The sequence below is a fragment of the Hydra viridissima genome, unplaced genomic scaffold (assembly GCF_058129835.1).
Source record: "Hydra viridissima isolate aposymbiotic clone 2 unplaced genomic scaffold, HvirCarnegie_v1 scaffold_8, whole genome shotgun sequence".
NCBI lineage: Eukaryota > Metazoa > Cnidaria > Hydrozoa > Anthoathecata > Hydridae > Hydra > Hydra viridissima.
The window spans coordinates 3,494,302-3,512,129 of record NW_028324307.1 but is presented as its reverse complement, the minus strand read 5'-3'; the positions used below and the strand labels follow the sequence as shown (position 1 = coordinate 3,512,129).

General features: G+C 27.4%; 3 protein-coding genes across 5 annotated transcripts in view; all 3 read left to right on the top strand.

Annotated features, from left to right (window-relative positions):
- The first annotated feature begins 3,318 nt into the window (after positions 1-3,318).
- LOC145186815 (nucleolar protein 56-like) lies at positions 3,319-10,780 on the top strand. The gene is made up of 10 exons (XM_090095371.1): positions 3,319-3,891; positions 4,043-4,243; positions 5,605-5,770; positions 5,948-6,135; positions 7,727-7,878; positions 9,175-9,275; positions 9,406-9,554; positions 9,711-9,910; positions 10,378-10,482; positions 10,619-10,780. The coding sequence occupies exons 1-10, from the start codon at positions 3,687-3,689 to the stop codon at positions 10,706-10,708; spliced, it is 1,557 nt and encodes a 518-aa protein (XP_089951497.1). The 5' UTR covers positions 3,319-3,686; the 3' UTR covers positions 10,709-10,780.
- Positions 10,781-10,972: 192 nt separating this feature from the next.
- LOC145186821 (UPF0538 protein C2orf76 homolog) lies at positions 10,973-11,775 on the top strand. Its single transcript, XM_080063101.2, has one exon. The coding sequence runs from the start codon at positions 11,147-11,149 to the stop codon at positions 11,525-11,527; it is 381 nt and encodes a 126-aa protein (XP_079919227.2). The 5' UTR covers positions 10,973-11,146; the 3' UTR covers positions 11,528-11,775.
- A 521-nt stretch (positions 11,776-12,296) lies between these two features.
- The window catches only part of LOC145186810 (leucine-rich repeat serine/threonine-protein kinase 2-like), a 28,329-nt gene continuing 22,797 nt past the window's right edge, over positions 12,297-17,828 (top strand). Inside the window, exon 1 of one of the 3 annotated variants that reach the window (XM_080063075.2) lies at positions 12,297-12,998. In XM_080063075.2, coding sequence (XP_079919201.2) covers positions 12,374-12,998 — 625 coding nt within the window. In that variant the 5' untranslated portion in view covers positions 12,297-12,373. Of the gene's footprint in view, positions 13,332-16,421; positions 16,738-17,828 lie in introns of those variants that run through there. The other 2 variants (XM_090095365.1, XM_090095366.1) reach the window with 2 other exon arrangements.

Sequence of the window (17,828 nt, the reverse complement as noted above, 5' to 3'; positions counted from 1 at the left end):
AACGAGGTATGTGTTGTCTTAAAAAAAAGCTGTGAGTTATAGTCAAAAATGAATTTCTGAAAGTTTAAAGAAGTACTTTAATTTCCAGATGATTAATAGAGAAAAAAGTTGAGAGTTAAGCGCTCGAAAAAATATTTATAAAATAAAAATTTTAAAAAATCATAGTTTTTAATTACGTAACAAACATTTTCAATGCGAATTTTTTTTTTTTTTTAATTTCCTAACCGATCATTTCTGAAATTTCTATCACAAGCTACGATATGGTCGTAGCTTAGCGCCTTCACAAACTTAGTCACAAACTTTCAAAAACTTAGTTATAACTCATATATCACTCAGTTTAGAATCAACAATTCTGTTTTTCCCTTAGTCAAATCCCAAACTCTAACAAAATAGTTCAACTTAGCTTGTTTAAACAACTGTGGTTTTTAAAATATCTGGAGAACATTGGAATTCATCAGTATTCGGTTGACTAATTTCGGTACTAAACCACAAGCGTCATCAATAGACTGAGGTGGCTCAGGGGCAAGAAGTCTTAGTTTATGTTTTACCGGCTGTAGGTATGAAGTCACCCAGCTAACACAAAACGTTCAAGTACGTTCGGAGAACGTTGGAAACGTTCTTTGAACGTTCTTAGAGCGTGTCCGACCGTTTCTAACGTTCTACGAACGTTTCTTGAACTTTTTGTGTTAGCTGGGCAGCTGTCAGCTGAAGTTAGGTTAGGAAAACAATTGCTTTCTTATGTCCAGAAAGATAAATGTTGCAAAAAAGAAAAAAAAATCGTCTGCATGATGTTTTTGCTCTCTCTATACCATGGGTATCATAAATTCAAAAGCTTTCTTCTCTATAATACACCATTTTGTAGGATTTTCAACACAAACATAACGTACTGATTTATGATTTCTACACCAAAATATACAAAGTATACTTTTTTCATAAGTCGGTGATACTTGTTTTTATGTTTTTTAGCTACAAAGTTATCACATAAAAAGGGTTACGAGAGCTCAAAAGTCTCAAAAGGAGAGATCAAAAGGGTTACGAGAGCTCCTCTTACCACTATTAGCCACGCTTAGAATGTTAAATAAAAGCACATAGTCGTAATACTGCAATGCGATGTTGAATTAACTGTAAGAAAACAAACAGCTGCGCCATTTATTAGAATTATCGATATGTTAACAATTTATTTCATTGCCAACCAAAACTATAATTAAAACTAATTGCCAACATGATAAAATATGAATGATCAAAAATGTTTTTTTTTTTTACATTTTTAATAATTATTACTATTTTCATTTCATTTTTAATATTAAATTAAGGGAAATTGGTATGAGGTTCAACTCTTTTGTTAATGTTTTCGGAATCAGCACATCAAATAACAAAGGAAGTTGGTTAAGTTATTGAAAAAGACTTTTTCATCGTTGCCCTGTGATATTGTTTTTATAATTACGCAATGTGCATATACATTTTTTGAGACGCTCGTTAGATATGACATTTTTATGTATCTAGAGTCAACATTAAAAAAAAAACTTTTACTTTTTTGTACTAAAGTAGGATTTAAATATATATATATAAACTGCAGCGTAATCTGCAGGCATATATACATCAGCAAACATGTTAAAGAAAAATGAACAAATAACTGAAAAATAAACAAATTACGGAAAATATAAATAAACATGTTTGATGTTAAATAAAATATATATTAAATATATAAACATACTAGATTGATATCTAGCAAATAAAAAAAGTTTTATTTTGCTAGGTACATGTAACCTCTAGAATGTCTAATATTCGTACATTTTGCACAAAATATGGATGAAATGTTTCTCCATAAAGATTTATTCAAAAAAACTCAATATTGAACCAAAGTCAGTAAATTACACCTTAAAATAATTCAAACAGTTTTTTGATAGAAAGTCTTAATAGCAAATCTGGCAGGAGTAGCAATCACATGCCAACTAATGAGAAAAACTGGCCGTTTACGATCATAAAATCGATCAAATCATACCCTCGGCCCTCGACTTTTTACGAGTAAATTCTTAGCATTAAGAAGTTGAGATTATAGACAAATATTAATCAAAAGATAACTGGCAAAGCACATCCATCGGAGATGGAGTGCAAAAACTACTAAAAAATTTATTGAGTTTTTAATTTAATAACTTTTTAATTTAATAGCACTTCATCCCCGATGTTTTAAGTCATCAACACTTTTTCCCCAATGTTTACCCACGTTTTGTTAAGCCATTGGCAAAACTTGTTTAAAGAACGTTTACTTAGAGGTCGAAACAAAAACTCCAAAAGAATATATTATATGAAAATTGTCCATGCGAAAACAACTTTTGATGTAAGAAACATCTCAGGACACGTAGAAAAAAACGAGTTGAGAGAATCTTTAAGATGAGAAAAAGAAGAGAAATAAGGAGACTTTTGAAAAAAAAGAGAAAGTGAAAAGAAAAATTTCTTTAGGAGGCGATTTTTAAGAAATATAGAGAAGATTTTTAATATGTTAGGGATAGTTCCAGGAATGGATTCTTTCTAATAAGATTTCAATGAGTGTTTCTAATTGTAAAGTAAGACCATACACGAGTTTTACAAAAACCATACACGAACCATCCATGAATTTTACGCAAATATCATTCAACAAGACATACGCATACACTGAAGATAAACCAAAACATTTTCATCACAACTTTCAATAAATAATTTAACAGAAGTATAATGAGAAAGGAAGAAAAGGGAGGTTGATAAATCACATGCTCGTAAACAAGAAAAACTGTCTCGAAGACTTTTGCAAGTAGTAAAAATGCAGATCCTGGTGGACGGTGTGAATGCTTTACATTAGAATCTCTTACATCTAAAACCTATCGCGGTTGCAGTTTGTGGTTGCTCTTAAATTTTAGGCTGTTTTTCACTTCAGCTCTTTGTGGCTTTTCTTCAGTACCATTGTAGCTAAAATTAGTTTACTTACTAGAGAGAGCCTAAGCATGATTTATAAATGGAGTTAATTTAATTAGTGCATTTATATTTTAAAGTCACCTATTTAGGTTATTTAGCGCACTATACAGACCCATTTAACTGAACCCTTTTTTATAGTATCAATAATTTTGCGCAGTCATGTTTTTTATACAGATAAGTTATGACAAATTAGAGACCTAAAAAATGAAATAAAAGTAATTGATATACAAGAGAAAAAAATTCTTCCTGATCAGTTTTGTAAAAGAAAAAGAAAAAAAAGTAAAGTTTATTTTATCGTTAAAAAAAATACAAAAAAAAAAAAATTTAATGAAAATCAATTTTTATTTTTTGTTTTGATAAACTCAGGGCTTCTCACGACACGACCATGCGTTTGGCATCGTGGTTAACTATATGTTAATAATGGTTTTATAAATCACCTCCAAAGAAAACTGAATGAAATTAATAGAATTTCAATGTCTAATAATTGGCTTACGTCTAATTTTGTATTTATTTCTTTTAAAGATAGTAATTTTTCATGGCATTTAACATACCTCATTGACATAAAATGTGCGTTTGGCACTTATCTATAAGTACGCAAGCTTATGTTTCTTATAGAACGTATTTAAACAGCCATCGTATTTAAGAACAGCCATTCAGTAGTAAAAATAATGATGTTTTGCTATTATAGGAAAATAAAGAATTGCATTAAGTAGCAATAAATTGTCTGTTTAAGTAAAATGGTTTTGTATGCATTATTTGAGCATGCTGCTGGATATGCTGTGTTTAAAGTAATTTCATCAGAAGATGTGGGAGCTCTGTTACCAGAAGTACAAGAAGCAGTTCTTGATTTGGAAAGATTTGGCAGAATAGTTAAACTAGTTGCTTTTGCACCATTTAAAACTGCTGCTAATGCACTTGAAAACATCAACAGTATATCTGAAGGTATAGTTGTCTTGAGCTAGTTACAGTAATAATCTGTAAATTTCCCACAAACTCGTCATTTTGAACTAATCTTAAGAGAGCCACTATTGCCCTTAAGACATATGTAATATATTATTGTAAACTTTGAATTTTCTTCATTTAAAATTTGTAGGTGTAGTTCATGAAGATTTAAAAACTTTTTTGGAGAATAATTTACCTACTGGTAAAAAAAAAAGTAAAGTTGCACTAGGAATATCTGATGCCAAGCTTGGAGCATCCATACAAGAAAGCTGCAATATTTTTTGTGAATATGGACCTGTTGTCAGTGAAATTTTACGTGGTGTTAGATATCATTTTCATAAACTTATTCAAGGTGAGTTACAATAATTTTAATACACACACACACACAAACACACACACACAAACACACACACACAAACACACAAACACACAAACACACACATACAGAACCCTGCATAATATTAGTAAGATAAGTTAATTGACTTGTAGGATTATATTTATTTTTTTATTGTTTTAATACTGTAATTACTGAAGTTTTAAATATTCCAAAGTTTCAAGTCTAAACAATTTTGAATTTATGATTATTACAAATACCTTAAATTTTTTTTAAAAATGTTTATCTATTTGTTTTACTTGTATATATCTGAAGTTTAATACTGATGCGTTTTTCGATTTTTAGCTCTTATACTAATTACTCTTTTACTTGATACATTTATATTTGTTATTGTATTTTAATATTAATTACTATACTCTTATATTATTACTGTACTCTTATATTATTATTATTGTTAAAATTCTGTACTCTTATATTAGCTCTTGGGTCAGTTACTTTATTCTTAAAATAGTAACTGTATTCTTGTATTAACAGCTGTATTAGTTGTTCTTATAATAGATGAGAATTTTAATTTGTATGTTTAAAGTTTAAGATCTTTTTTACAAAAAAGAGTAGTTACTGTTTTCAACAAAAGAAGTTTGTTGAAATCAATACAACTTAAATACATTAGAAGTATGAACTATTAACATATATCATTAAGTCCAAAAAGACTTAAGCCCTTGAAATATCTTAAATCATTATACTTAATCTTATATTAGATCCAATGTTATTAACTATTGGTATCTTTAGTTTATTATCAAAAGTAAGAAATGTAAAAGGACCTTTTGCTTATAAAGACTTTAAGAGGTGTCAGAAAAAGTTAAAAGGTTATTTTTGTTAACTGATTTATTATAACAAATATTGGAAAAAAGTTTTTAAGTTTATAACAGTTACAAATATTTCCTAAAACGTTAATCAGTTGTTCACTGATATTTCTAAACAATTCCTTTGTTTTTAAACCTAGAGTACTCCATTGATACCATTTTAAGAATACTGGTCACACCCTAGAGGAAAAATCAAGAAAGAAAAAAGTTTTCCAGTTTTGTATGGCATATTACCAAACCTTTATGGGTTTGTGGTTAGAAAAAAAAAAAGTTTAAATTATATATCAAGATATTGTCTTTTTTGAAAAAAGGCTTTTTTTCATTGCAAGTCTATCAAATATTAAGAACGTTCTTTTATTTTTTATTTTTATTTTTATCTTTTATTTTTTTAATGCAAATAGCTTATGATATTGGTTAAGACCTTTTTTGTATTAAAAAAAAGTCATATTTTTTTACGTTTAGAATATTATTTTCTGTTCTTGGTTTAGAGTTATATTATATAGCTAATTTATTTAGGACTAACTGCAGAAACCTCAGGAAAGGCTCAGCTTGGTCTTGGACATAGTTACTCTAGGGCCAAAGTGAAGTTCAATGTTCATCGAGCTGATAACATGATCATTCAGTCAATTGCTCTAGTGGATCAACTTGATAAAGATATTAACACATTTGCCATGCGTATTAGGTTTAATATTTCGTCAAGTTTATTTACTGTGGAGATTTGGAGAATATATAATTTTGGGGTCTTTTCTAGTTATATTTTTGGAATAAAATAGATATTGATTATTAATTAGAAATGTTTACTTTAATAAAATCTGGTCTTTTTTTTTTAATAGCTTGTATTTCCAATAATTTTTTTTAGGGAGTGGTATTCTTACCATTTTCCAGAATTAGTAAAAATTATCAATGATAATCTAATGTATGCCAAGGTTGCACATTTAATTAAATCAAGAAAAGACTTTACTGAAGATAAACTTGAAGCTTTAGAACAGATTGTTATGGATGAAAGTAAAGCAAAAGCAATTTATGATGCTGCTCGAAGTTCAATGGGTAAGTCAGATTTTCTTATTGTTAATTATTTACTTTGGAACTGATATGAAACTTTTTTGCTGGAATCATAAATGTGTTAATATTTTAAGGCGTGCAATTTTTTTTTGAGTTTATTTTTTATTTTGTTTTGAGTAAAAATCTTTTTTTTTATATATATATTAATTTTTTCAAATTTAATATTAATCATAAGATTAAAGTTTAATATTAAGTAGTTATTTTACCAAATACTATCAATAAAATAACTGAATTTTTATAGACTATATGTTAAAGATATAACTTACTATCTAGTTTAGTATATTATTAGTTCTTCTAAGTCTTTGTTTTATATAATAATGATTTTAATGTTTTAAAAGCTATTAACTAGTTTAGTTTTTTTTTTATAAACGTATGTTAGAGTATACTTATCTATTATAATAATAGCGGATAAAAATAGTGGTTTCCTTTAAGGAACCCTGTCAAAGTTGATTTTACAGGAATTCTTCAACTATTATGTGCAAAAGTTATGTTCCTTTCAGCATAATGTTTTGGTGCTGAGTCAGTTAATTTTTTGGTTACAAATATAAACTGATTTTTACTTGTGACGAGTGATCTTGATGATTTCTAGTTTGTCTGTACTACATAATAGAAGATTTACATTTATTTCTTCTTTTACAAAACCACTATATTATAAATTTTCCCATAACTTTTTTTGCCAGAAAGGATTTCTTAAAATTTTCCCAAACAACTTTTTTCTTCCAGAAGTTCTATCACCAAAATCCAAAATTGCATCCAAAACTGGTCCCAACCTAAACTTTGAAGAATAAAAACATGACCTATGGGCATTATTCTATAAGATCTTAGGCACTGATCAGCCTATCAAGAATATAGACTTATGTGTTATCTTTTAAGCAAAATTAAAACTATGAACCAGTACTTACATTGGGAATAAAAAGAAATCTTAAATAATTATTTCAGGAATACTCTCCCTTAATTTTAATATACTTTCCTAATTTTTTTTAAATAATATATAAAATTTTGGATTGATAGTGTATTTATACACTAAGCATCACTTATTATTTGCATGCAAATCATCATATATACAGGTTTCAATAAATTGTCTTTTACAATTTGCCTAACAGCAAATAATTTGCTTTCATATTGATTAAGTTGTTCCAAATTTTTAGGAAAATGCCAGTGCATTGACTTAAAAATTTAAAGTGTTTTTTAAAGTTATCTATTGTTATGAAATTTGAAAAAAAAAAAAAAAAAAAATTAGTAATTTACACTAGTTTAGGGAAAAGTGGGACACTCACAATCTTAAATTCCGCAATATCAGTAGCAAAACCCTGGTAGAATAGATGTAAACTTCTAAATATAGTGATTGCTCCACAACTGATAAAATCCAAATAGAAGAAATATATATGAAGCATGAAAACTGACTTTAAATCATTAATATGCGTGACATAATCATGCACATTATCATGATTTAATCAAATCAACTCTTTTACTTTTTGATTTTTTACTTGATAATTGATTGCAATTTTTACAAATTATTACTAACAAATTATTGATATAGAGATATAGTTTGTGATTAAGCTGACAATTTTTTTAGGAATGGATATATCGCCAATTGATCTAATAAACATTGAAAGTTTTGCTACTCGTGTTATTGGATTAGTAGAATACAGGCATAAGTTGCATGAATATCTCCAGTCAAAAATGGGTCAAGTTGCACCAAATCTTCAGGCTTTAATTGGAGATTTGGTTAGTAAAATTGATTTTTGATATCTAACAGTTTGTATTAATTTTTATTTTTTAATTATTTTTTTTTCTCATAGTGAGTTTAAAGTTGTTCAATATTTTTACAAAATAGACATCCACTTCACAGTTGATTCAAGCTAATAAATTCTAATAAATAGTATTAAAATAAACTTTGTAGTTGATGTTAAATTTTAATTTTTTTAAAAAAGTCATAATAGATGGGTTTTAATCTAAAATAAGTTTGAAACTATGCTCATTATCAAAGTCTTTCATAGCTTAAAGTAAACAATATTCCTAAGAAAAGATATGCAATTTAGAACAGAATAACAAGTGACTGTTCCTGAAACTAACAAAGCTATTTATAAAACCAATATAAATGTAAGAAGTTGATAAATGCCAATCAGTAAAGAGTTTTTTTAGCTGAGGTTTTTTTATACTAGAATGTGGACCTACTATGCACCAATGTTTCCTGGGCTTTTCATATTAATAATGCTAGTCTTTTTTCAGAAAAAAATAATTACAATTTTACCTTTATTATGTCAGATGCTGTGCATTCTCACTTCTTTTGCTTCTGTTGGAGAATTAATTGCACTTTTTTCAATGTTACCTCAAGTCTAGTCAATGTATTTATAAATTAGTTGACAAGATCAAACTGAGTTTTTGGTTATTTGTTAATGTTTTTTTAAGATGATTAACACTCAACCAAAGTATAATTTCTGACTAACTACTTTGCCAACTGAAACTTGCCAGTTTTTTTTTTTTTTTAGTTATTTTCCAATCAAATGATTTAAACTTTATATTGGTTTTATGTTAGTTTTTTTTCAAATGGTGATCAAATGCTATTTTGTTTTGGAAATGAATAGGATTTTCAAAGTGCTGAAGCTAATAAGATCTTTATAACAGTAAATTTGGGAGATTAATTGTCCTAATTTGTCCTGAAGTTTATTTGGTGTTAGCATTTTTATTTATTGATCACAAAATAATTTAGAAAAAATGCTGATTGTTCAAAAATATGAATTCTATTTTTCAACCTGGAGATTCTATTGAAACAATAATAATTATGACCTTTTATAATATTTTACATGTAAGTAGAAATATGATGTAAAACTGTAAAGAATTTAATAAAGGTATTAAATTAGAGATAAACTCAAAAATCCAAAAAACACTTTTTTTACTAAAATTTTAATGAAAGTTTTAGTTTAAGAAATAAGTTTCTGGGATGCCTATATGTTATTTGATCAGCATAAATACATACATTACTTTACTTTGCATCACATTTCTATATATATTTTGTTACAGGTCGGAGCCCGTCTAATTTCACATGCAGGAAGTTTAACTAATTTGGCAAAGTATCCTGCATCAACTGTTCAAATATTAGGAGCTGAGAAAGCTTTGTTTCGGTAAATATATATGTGAAATATTACATTAAAGTTTTAAAACTAAGTTTTTAGTATAAAGTAAGCATTAAAAATTACATAATGTAACTAGCATTCTTAAAATTAGAGTTTTTGTAAATTGTGAATACTTTAGAGCTTTGAAGACTAAAGGTAATACACCAAAATATGGCCTTATATTTCATTCTTCATTTATTGGTCGAGCAGCAGCAAAAAATAAAGGTCGTATATCAAGATACTTGGCAAACAAATGCTCAATTGCCTCAAGAATAGATTGCTTTGCAGGTACAAAATGGATTCTTGTTAAGATATTTATAATTATTTTTTATATATTTACTTATTCTGTTCTACAGTATTTACTTCAAACAATATTAGTGAAAAAATATCTGAATTTATAAAATTAGTATTAGTAATGTTCTGAATTCACTTTATATTTTTTAGAAATCCCAACAAATTTATTTGGTAAAAAGCTTCATGATCAAGTTGATGACAGATTGAAATTTTATGAGACTGGTGAGGCACCTATTAAAAATGCAGATGCCATGGCTGAAGTTCTTGCTGAGGTTGCTAAAGTACAAAAAGCATCTGAGAAAACCAAAAAGAAAAAGAAGAAGAAGAATCAAGATAAAGAGGACTCTATGGTTCGTTTGAATTTTTAATAAATATGCTTGTAATATATACTAATTTGAATCAGTTGAAATCTAAAGAATATTCCTAATCTGATTTTCTCTTAATAAAAAAAACTTCACTTTAGTCTTAAGCAGCAGGAATTAAAGAGGGAAAAAATCCTTAAGTGCTTAAGTTTAAGATTGGGGGGAGGGAGCCCTCTGGCTTAAAAATAAATTTTCTTATTCCTGAACACCCCTAAACATATAACACTCTTTCTATAAATAAATATAATCATTTAAAATCAGCAGCTTCATTAATTTTTTGTTTTAAAAAAAGGATTTTAGAAAAATATGATTTATCTAAGCGTACTATTTAAAAAAACTTTTTTCTTATTAGGATTTTTTTTGCATAACCATTCATGAACTCAAGTATCTCTATTAATTTAGCTTTTAAAACGAAATGTCAACAGTCAATTTAACATAAATTATTTTGATAATAGAATACCGATAAAGAAAATGTTGATCATGATAAGAAGAAGAATTTGAAACGCAAGTTGGACGATGTTGAGGAGGTTGAGGAAAAGCCCCAGAAGAAGAAAAAAAAGGTTTTTAACCTATATTTCTAACATTATTTTAAAGCTTAATTATGATTGTTTTAATCAGTGAAAGTTAAGCTTTGTTATAAAAAAATCTCTTGCGTTTTTTGTGCTAGAGAAATTTAAAAAAAAAATTTTTTTTTAGACGAAAGTAGATGCTGAAGAAAGTTTATCACAAGATGAGACTATTTCTAAGAAAAAGAAAAAAAAGAAGGCAAAGCAATCAGAGGAATAATGATGAGATTTACGGCGAAGAAGCTTGTTTTTTATTTGCTATTTTTTTTAAAGTTAAATATCTCACAGCAAATATTCTGGGTTTATTCAAAACTAGTTTGATTAACGTGTAACCTTAAGTAAATCTGAGATTTATTTTTATTCACTTCGTTAAAGCTGTTCTAGTCTGTAAATGTTTTCTTATATATAATATGCGTACTTCTGCCATGAAGTTAAGATATCATGGGATATATATTAAATTATTACGATTTCATGACAGTGTTAGAAAGCGCTATTAAAATCCGAGCATATACATATTGTAAACTATTACAGAATTGTAGCATATTAAAAGATGTAATGTTTGATAAATCTGAATCGAGGAAAAGAATTGATAACATTTCAAAATTATACTTTAAGAATATATTGTTTAAAATTACGTTTTATTTTTAGCAATTATTAAATGGAGCAAAACGGTTGTGTAATTACAGTTCGTTTAATACGCTCGTTTGAGCATCGCAACATTCGCAATGTCGTTTACCATAAAATCGATACTTCAATGACATGCAAACGCTTTATTGAATTTGTATTGAAAGACATAGTTTCACGAACGGATATACCTCCCCCATTTCGTAATTTTGATTTCAATACAATGAAAATAGAGCATCAAGCATTCGGAATGAAGTCAAATGATCCAGTTATAAATAGGGAAAATGACGATAAACTAATTCTCAAAGAGGAAAAGTCTCTTGCAGATATGGGCGTAATCAATGAAACAGTTATATCATTTTTTCGTTTCGAAGATTATAAGAAGTACTCTTTAAATCCCCAGCTTGTATGGTGACAACTTGATAGTAAAGTTTTTCTTTTTTAGCATTTAATTACTTTCAATTACATGATGCATGCTTTTCTATTGCTTACGTTCTTTTCAACTTTCTAATTGTTGATACTTGCAATATTAATCTGATGTTAATGTAATACAAATGATAATATAATAATAATGATAATTATTATGATGATGATAATGTCAATGATAATAAAAATGTTAATATCACATTATATTCGGTTTTTATAAAACATCTTTTAGCAATTCATTTATTTGATTTTAAAATATTCGTTTTATTTTTTAAAAGTTTTTATTATCAAAGAAAAATTGCTAAGAAAATTGCTATTATATAAAAATAATTTTTGATGGGTTTCTTTGTTTAAAATAGTATAAATTACTTAAGCAGAGTCATGGTTTTTGTGAAATTAATATTTGCTGATTTTTTTTTCTCTAAAAAATTTATTTAAAATGATAAAAATAATACGTAATATTTGAAACGGAGTCATAAGTTTTGCTTGTGGCTTTTAGTGCTGTATATTTTTTTATTGTATATTATTTTTAATGTAAATTTGGCATATTTATTATAGAATATTAAAAACTAATTCTGTTTTTCTTTTTATAACAAAATGAAATATTGTTTACCTAACTTTTAAAATGTGTTAAATATTGTGTTAGCTTTTTTTAATGTGGTTCTTCAGATTTCTCTGTTGATTTAAAAAGCGTAAGTCAATTCCATCAACATTGTAGCGCCTGTTGATTTCCGCATCAAATATTTATTGCAAATTAAAACAAGTGTATATATATATATATATACTTTTTTTTATTAGCATTGAAACATTTTGTAAAATATAAAGCCTCTTGGCCATGGATACAATACATTGGCAGACTGCTGAATTGGAAAATAGTTCTGATGTTGTGCAACTGATGGAAGACATACTCGTTTGTGATGATATTTCGAGTTTATATCTCCAAAACCTTATTTCATTGCAAGTGTTTGAAAAAATCATGGATTGCCTCGATTCATCTTTAAATCTTGATATTAAAGTGCAGCAACTCTGTATTTGTTCGTTGACTGTTATAGTTCAGATCAGCGGCGATATCACATTAATAAACTCCATGTTTAAGTCCTATCGGTTGCATGTTAAGATTTTGGAAATTCTAAACTTTTGTTGTGAACATTGGGATACTATAAATTCGTATAAGTACGAAAATACCGTATCAATTCTAATGAACTTCTTGAAATGTTGTTTCGAAATTCTTGACTGTTTGCCATTTAATTCTGAGACGTGTTTATCTTTTTTGTATCTAATTTCTGATTGCCTAAAGAAATTTGGACTGGATGAAGAGGCGTGTGAGTTTGGCCTTTTAGTGTTTATTGAATTTTTTAAAAAAAGCAAGCGTTCTGTTAAAGAAAGCTACATAAAACAGTTTCTCGATGAAAAGATATATCAAAATGTATTTCAAATTGCTGACAACCATAAACAAAATGGTATGTTTTTATTTTACTTAAATGGTTTTTAGCCTTTTGTTTCTAAGCTGTTCAGTGCGTTATTGAAAGCTGTGTAGCGAGAGAGAAAAAAAAACAAACTGCTCAAATCGGAAAATTCAAAAAAAAAAGATTAATGCTCACACGAAGAAAAAAAAAGCGTTATTTGTGTTTCAACTTTCGTTAACGATGTTTTTGAGATGAAAAAAAAATTGAAAAGTTTCAATCAAAGGAATTATTGGTATTGAGAGAAGATGTCTGGTAAAAAATCTTCCACAAAGGTTTTTTTGAATAAGATTCCTACAAGAAGCGTAATGATTTATAAAGGAAAATCAAGTTAGTTAAATTTGCTTTCCATAAAACTGCTCAATAGATTTTAGTATCTGCTGTAACTATAATGGTAAACAGGTTTTAAAAACGGTTAGTTAAAATCTCTTAATTTAAAAAGCTACATATCCGATGGCTATAGGTTATTTTTTACAGAGCAATTAGATTTGTTTTAAAAAAATAATTTTTTTTTCATAAAATTTACAACAAATGAATAAATTAGTGCAATTTTAAACACTGTCACATTTTAAACTTTTTTTTTTTTTAAACAAAAAAAACTAACGGGTTCACGTAGTAAATGAATGAAACGGCTGTCTTTCTAAAATCTAAAATGTTATTAATTTTGCTAAAAGTATGAATGAAAATGTAATAAAAACAAGCGAAAAAAATGTTTTTATCGCATTTTCATTTCCGTATTTTCGTTATGGCAGCCTCGTCATTATATAGGAAATTTAGGTCGCAATAAGAAATTGTTAATAAAATATCGTTTAGCCTTATACATTTTATGCGATTTCATTATTATTACTATTGTTATTTTGTTATTATCATTAAAACAGGAAAAGTTGTTTTTTTAAAAAATCTTTTTAAAAACCTCAGTGTATAAATAGAACTATAGCGTCAGCGTTGTTAGTGGCGTGTCAGAGGCGCGTTAATAAGAATTTAAACGTTTTTTTGTCAGGTATTGCGTAATAAATGTTAAGTATGGCGCAAATTGTCTCTGAGAAAATCCTGTCGAATAAATATAGATTTAAGAAGTAAAAATTGCAATCACTCTTGCATTTTTAAAAAAATTAAAGCTATTGTAACTGGTTAATCTCTTTTTTTAAATAGTTTTTCACTTTTAATTATATTATTCCATTTGATTGTTTAAACACAATGTATTTCCATTTTAGAAAACTACCCCATGCTTAGGTTTATGCATACTCGATAACTTTTTAAGTAAAACGAAATTTTTGATTTGAAAATACGGAAACATCGTTCTTTCATCTCTTGCGTTAAATCTGTAAAAAAAATTCCACCGCCCCTGACTTTTTTTTTGTAAGGTAAGATTTTGCAATTCTTTTCCTTAAAAAAAATAATTTTCTGGACCGCCTTTTTATATGCGGAATTTAATGAAAAATTTGTGGACTTTTTTCGAGTTTTGCGAACATCAAAGAGTAAAGGTGTTTTAATTTATGTTACTATGTTAATGCTACCTTTCGCAAATTTTTAAAAAAAGTTCGATTTTTAAAATCAAATGTTGGTTTATGTTAGAAGACATTTCATAATAGCGACTCTCCACTGCTAGTTTATTCGCTTTATAATTTTAAAGAATTTAAAAAAACACACACTTGCACATATTCAATACGACCATTTAAAGCTCATTTCGATTTTTTTAAAAAATTGATTATTGTTATCATATTCCTGAGATAATTATCGCCGCAACATTAGCTAATTATCGCTATTTTACTTTCTTAATTAAGATGTAAAATCTGGAATAACAAAACTAGGTAAATACTCGTTCGTTGATTTTTGATCCGTCGTTTAATATCGCGAAACACTTTTTAACATTGTTATTAATGTCTGAATTGTTATTAATGTCTGAATGTATTAATATTAGAAGTGAATACTACATTAAAACTATTTTTTTACTACTTTATATATATATATATATATATATATATATATATATATATATATATATATATATATATATATATATATATAATGAGGAGCCCATCTGCAAAACGCTCTAAGTCCGAGTAAATTGATTTTGAGAAATCGAAGGAAAACTGGCTCACGCCTAATTAGCGCTCCAAAAAAAATTGTGTTCATTAAATTTGTATCATTAAATAGACACTATAAAATCACGTGCATAAAAAAAAATACAACTCTACAGGATCTCGAAATAAACCTTTTTGAAATATGGACTTAGCTTATTTTGATAATGTCAGTTGGACTTAGATTATTTTGAAAATGTTTGGTTAAATTCACATGGTTTGTTAGTTTATTAAAAAGCATTGAAATATTTTGATTTATTTAACTTGCGCGAATTATTGGTTTTTTATTATTATACTATAAATAAGGTAACGGAAAAGGAAGTATAAAAAAAAGGGAAAAAAAAAATGTTGTAAGTTTTTTATTAAGAAACTGATCAACAACAAAACAAAATTTGTTATGTCGGCAATAGTGTTTTGAAGATGTTTTGGTCCATGCCTAAAAATTAAAGATAAATTTGTATGATTCTGTTTGTATAAAACTTTTAATATTCATAATATAAAAATACACTACTTGCCTTTCAACTTGTTTTCTTTTCCTAGTAAGACGGTAGCTTGTTTTTTCTCCAACAGCTATAAAACCTTGTGTAATTTCAGTCATTTTTTTCTGTGAGTATTAAATAAAACTTGAAGCGCCAATAAAAAGTGCGCTAATTTTGATATAAACACTCTTTTTATTGGTTGCTAAAAAATCATAACATCATTTGATTCACTGCGGACTTAGCACGTTTTGAAGCTGTAACCCTGTTTGACTTAGCGTGTTTTGAAAATGTTGTGATATTTTTCCTAAATATTTTTAGGACCTAGAGTCTTTTATTAGATCTAATATTTAAATAGATTATAGATTTCAGTATCTAGAATGTAGAAATGTAATTAACTCAATTTTTTTATTTTTGCGATTTAGCGCGTTTTGCAGATGGGCTCCTCATATATATATATTTTTTTTTTTTTAATTTTAAAAAAAATATTCAGGAATTATTTGCATGAAGCAATGAGTTACTATAATAGCAAAAAACGAGTATGCGTCTGATGTAACTGGCAGCTACGTACTTTATCTGTAATACGTGTGTAATTGCAAAACTTAATTGGTTAGCATCTTACTTGCCATACCCGTTTAGTTTTGTGTATTTATATCCGCGATTCCTTAAAACGAACATTGACGTGGTAAATAATAATAAAAAAAAAAAACAGTGAAGATGCTATTGAAAAACCGAAAGACAGTAAATTAAATAGAATTAAAGAAAAGTAAATTGCAAACGCATTTTTTTTACAGGATCATAAAAATTAATTTTGTATGCAAAAGTTTTATCCCAAATGTTAACTTTGTAAATATATAAACTCAGTTTCTTCGCCGCTGAATGTATATATTTACAATAAAAAATTTGGTTACATCGCTTCTCCGTATTTTCTTTTTTTTTTTTTTAAATCGAGGAAATACACGGACAAGTATGTTTGTTATAGATTATTGAGCGTTTGCAATTATAGACGCGTTTGTATGGGCAAGTTTCGTTTCACACCACGGGTGCCGACTTTTTATGATGTCACTTTAGTTTGAAATGAAATTTTTTTTTATAACTACTGAAAAACGAATTTACTGGCTTTTAAGTTTCAAAAAAGTCACCAAAATAAATCAAAAAAGTTTTTGTCATAAAGGCTGTGTAAGTATATGTATTTATAATTTATTTACATTTTAATATTAGATAAAATTTAAATCACGTTTCTCAGAGTAAGTACACATAGGCAATTCTTGAGCAATTTTTACTGCTCTTCAGCACATAATGTTCTTGCATTTGGTGTTAACAATATGTGATGGTTCTTTAGGCCAATACCATCTTCAAATGAATAAGAGTTTTCTTATATTTACCAGATCTTTTCATCTCATTTTATAACCTTCTAAAATCATTTTTATCAAAAAAAATATTTCCTCAATCCTATCATGCGCCAGTTACTACTCAAAAATTGTAAGCTCACACTTTTTGATTTAAATGGTTTGATAAGAAAATAACTTCAAAATGAAAAGTTAGCTCTTGAGTTCCATCTTGAAGAACGGCGAAAATGATTTTAGGGAATTCAACTCCAGGAAAAAAGCTGTTTTCATAATGAAAATGTGCTTTCCAATCCAACGTCTTTAGTTTTAAAAAATTTCAAACTGCGGAAACCTTTTTTTGATAACTTCAGAGTAGTTGATAATTTACAAAGTCTCCTTTTTATGCAGTTTATGATCGGGAAACGTGTTGCTAAAATATTTATAATCACCACTCAGTTGTCACAGTATCAATATATTTTATTTGATTCATCAAAATTTTCATCTTTGGCTTTTTTTGATTCTCTTAGATGGATGATTTGTTTTTTGGTTATCTACTTCATTAGTAAAGTAACCAGCTTTTCTCTGTTTCTATCTAGAGTTTACAGAGTTTTTTGCATTCACTTTTTTTTGGACACTTTTTAACATTTGTTAGCCACATACATTTGTAATCAGTAATATCAAATACAGGGCCGGCTCAACAGCGTGGCCAAGCACCACTTGGCCGCAGGCGCCACTTCAAAGGGGGCGTCAAAAAAATAGAAAATTCAAAAACAAAAAAAATTAAAAACAAATTTAAATTAAAAATAAAATAGTTTTTAGATTAAGATTTCAATTTTATAAAACAATTTTTTAAAGAAAATTTTCCATAATTGTGGGAACTCTAAAAAACCAGTTTATACAGTACTACTAGTATAATCCACATTGAACAAGTTTTTGCTCATG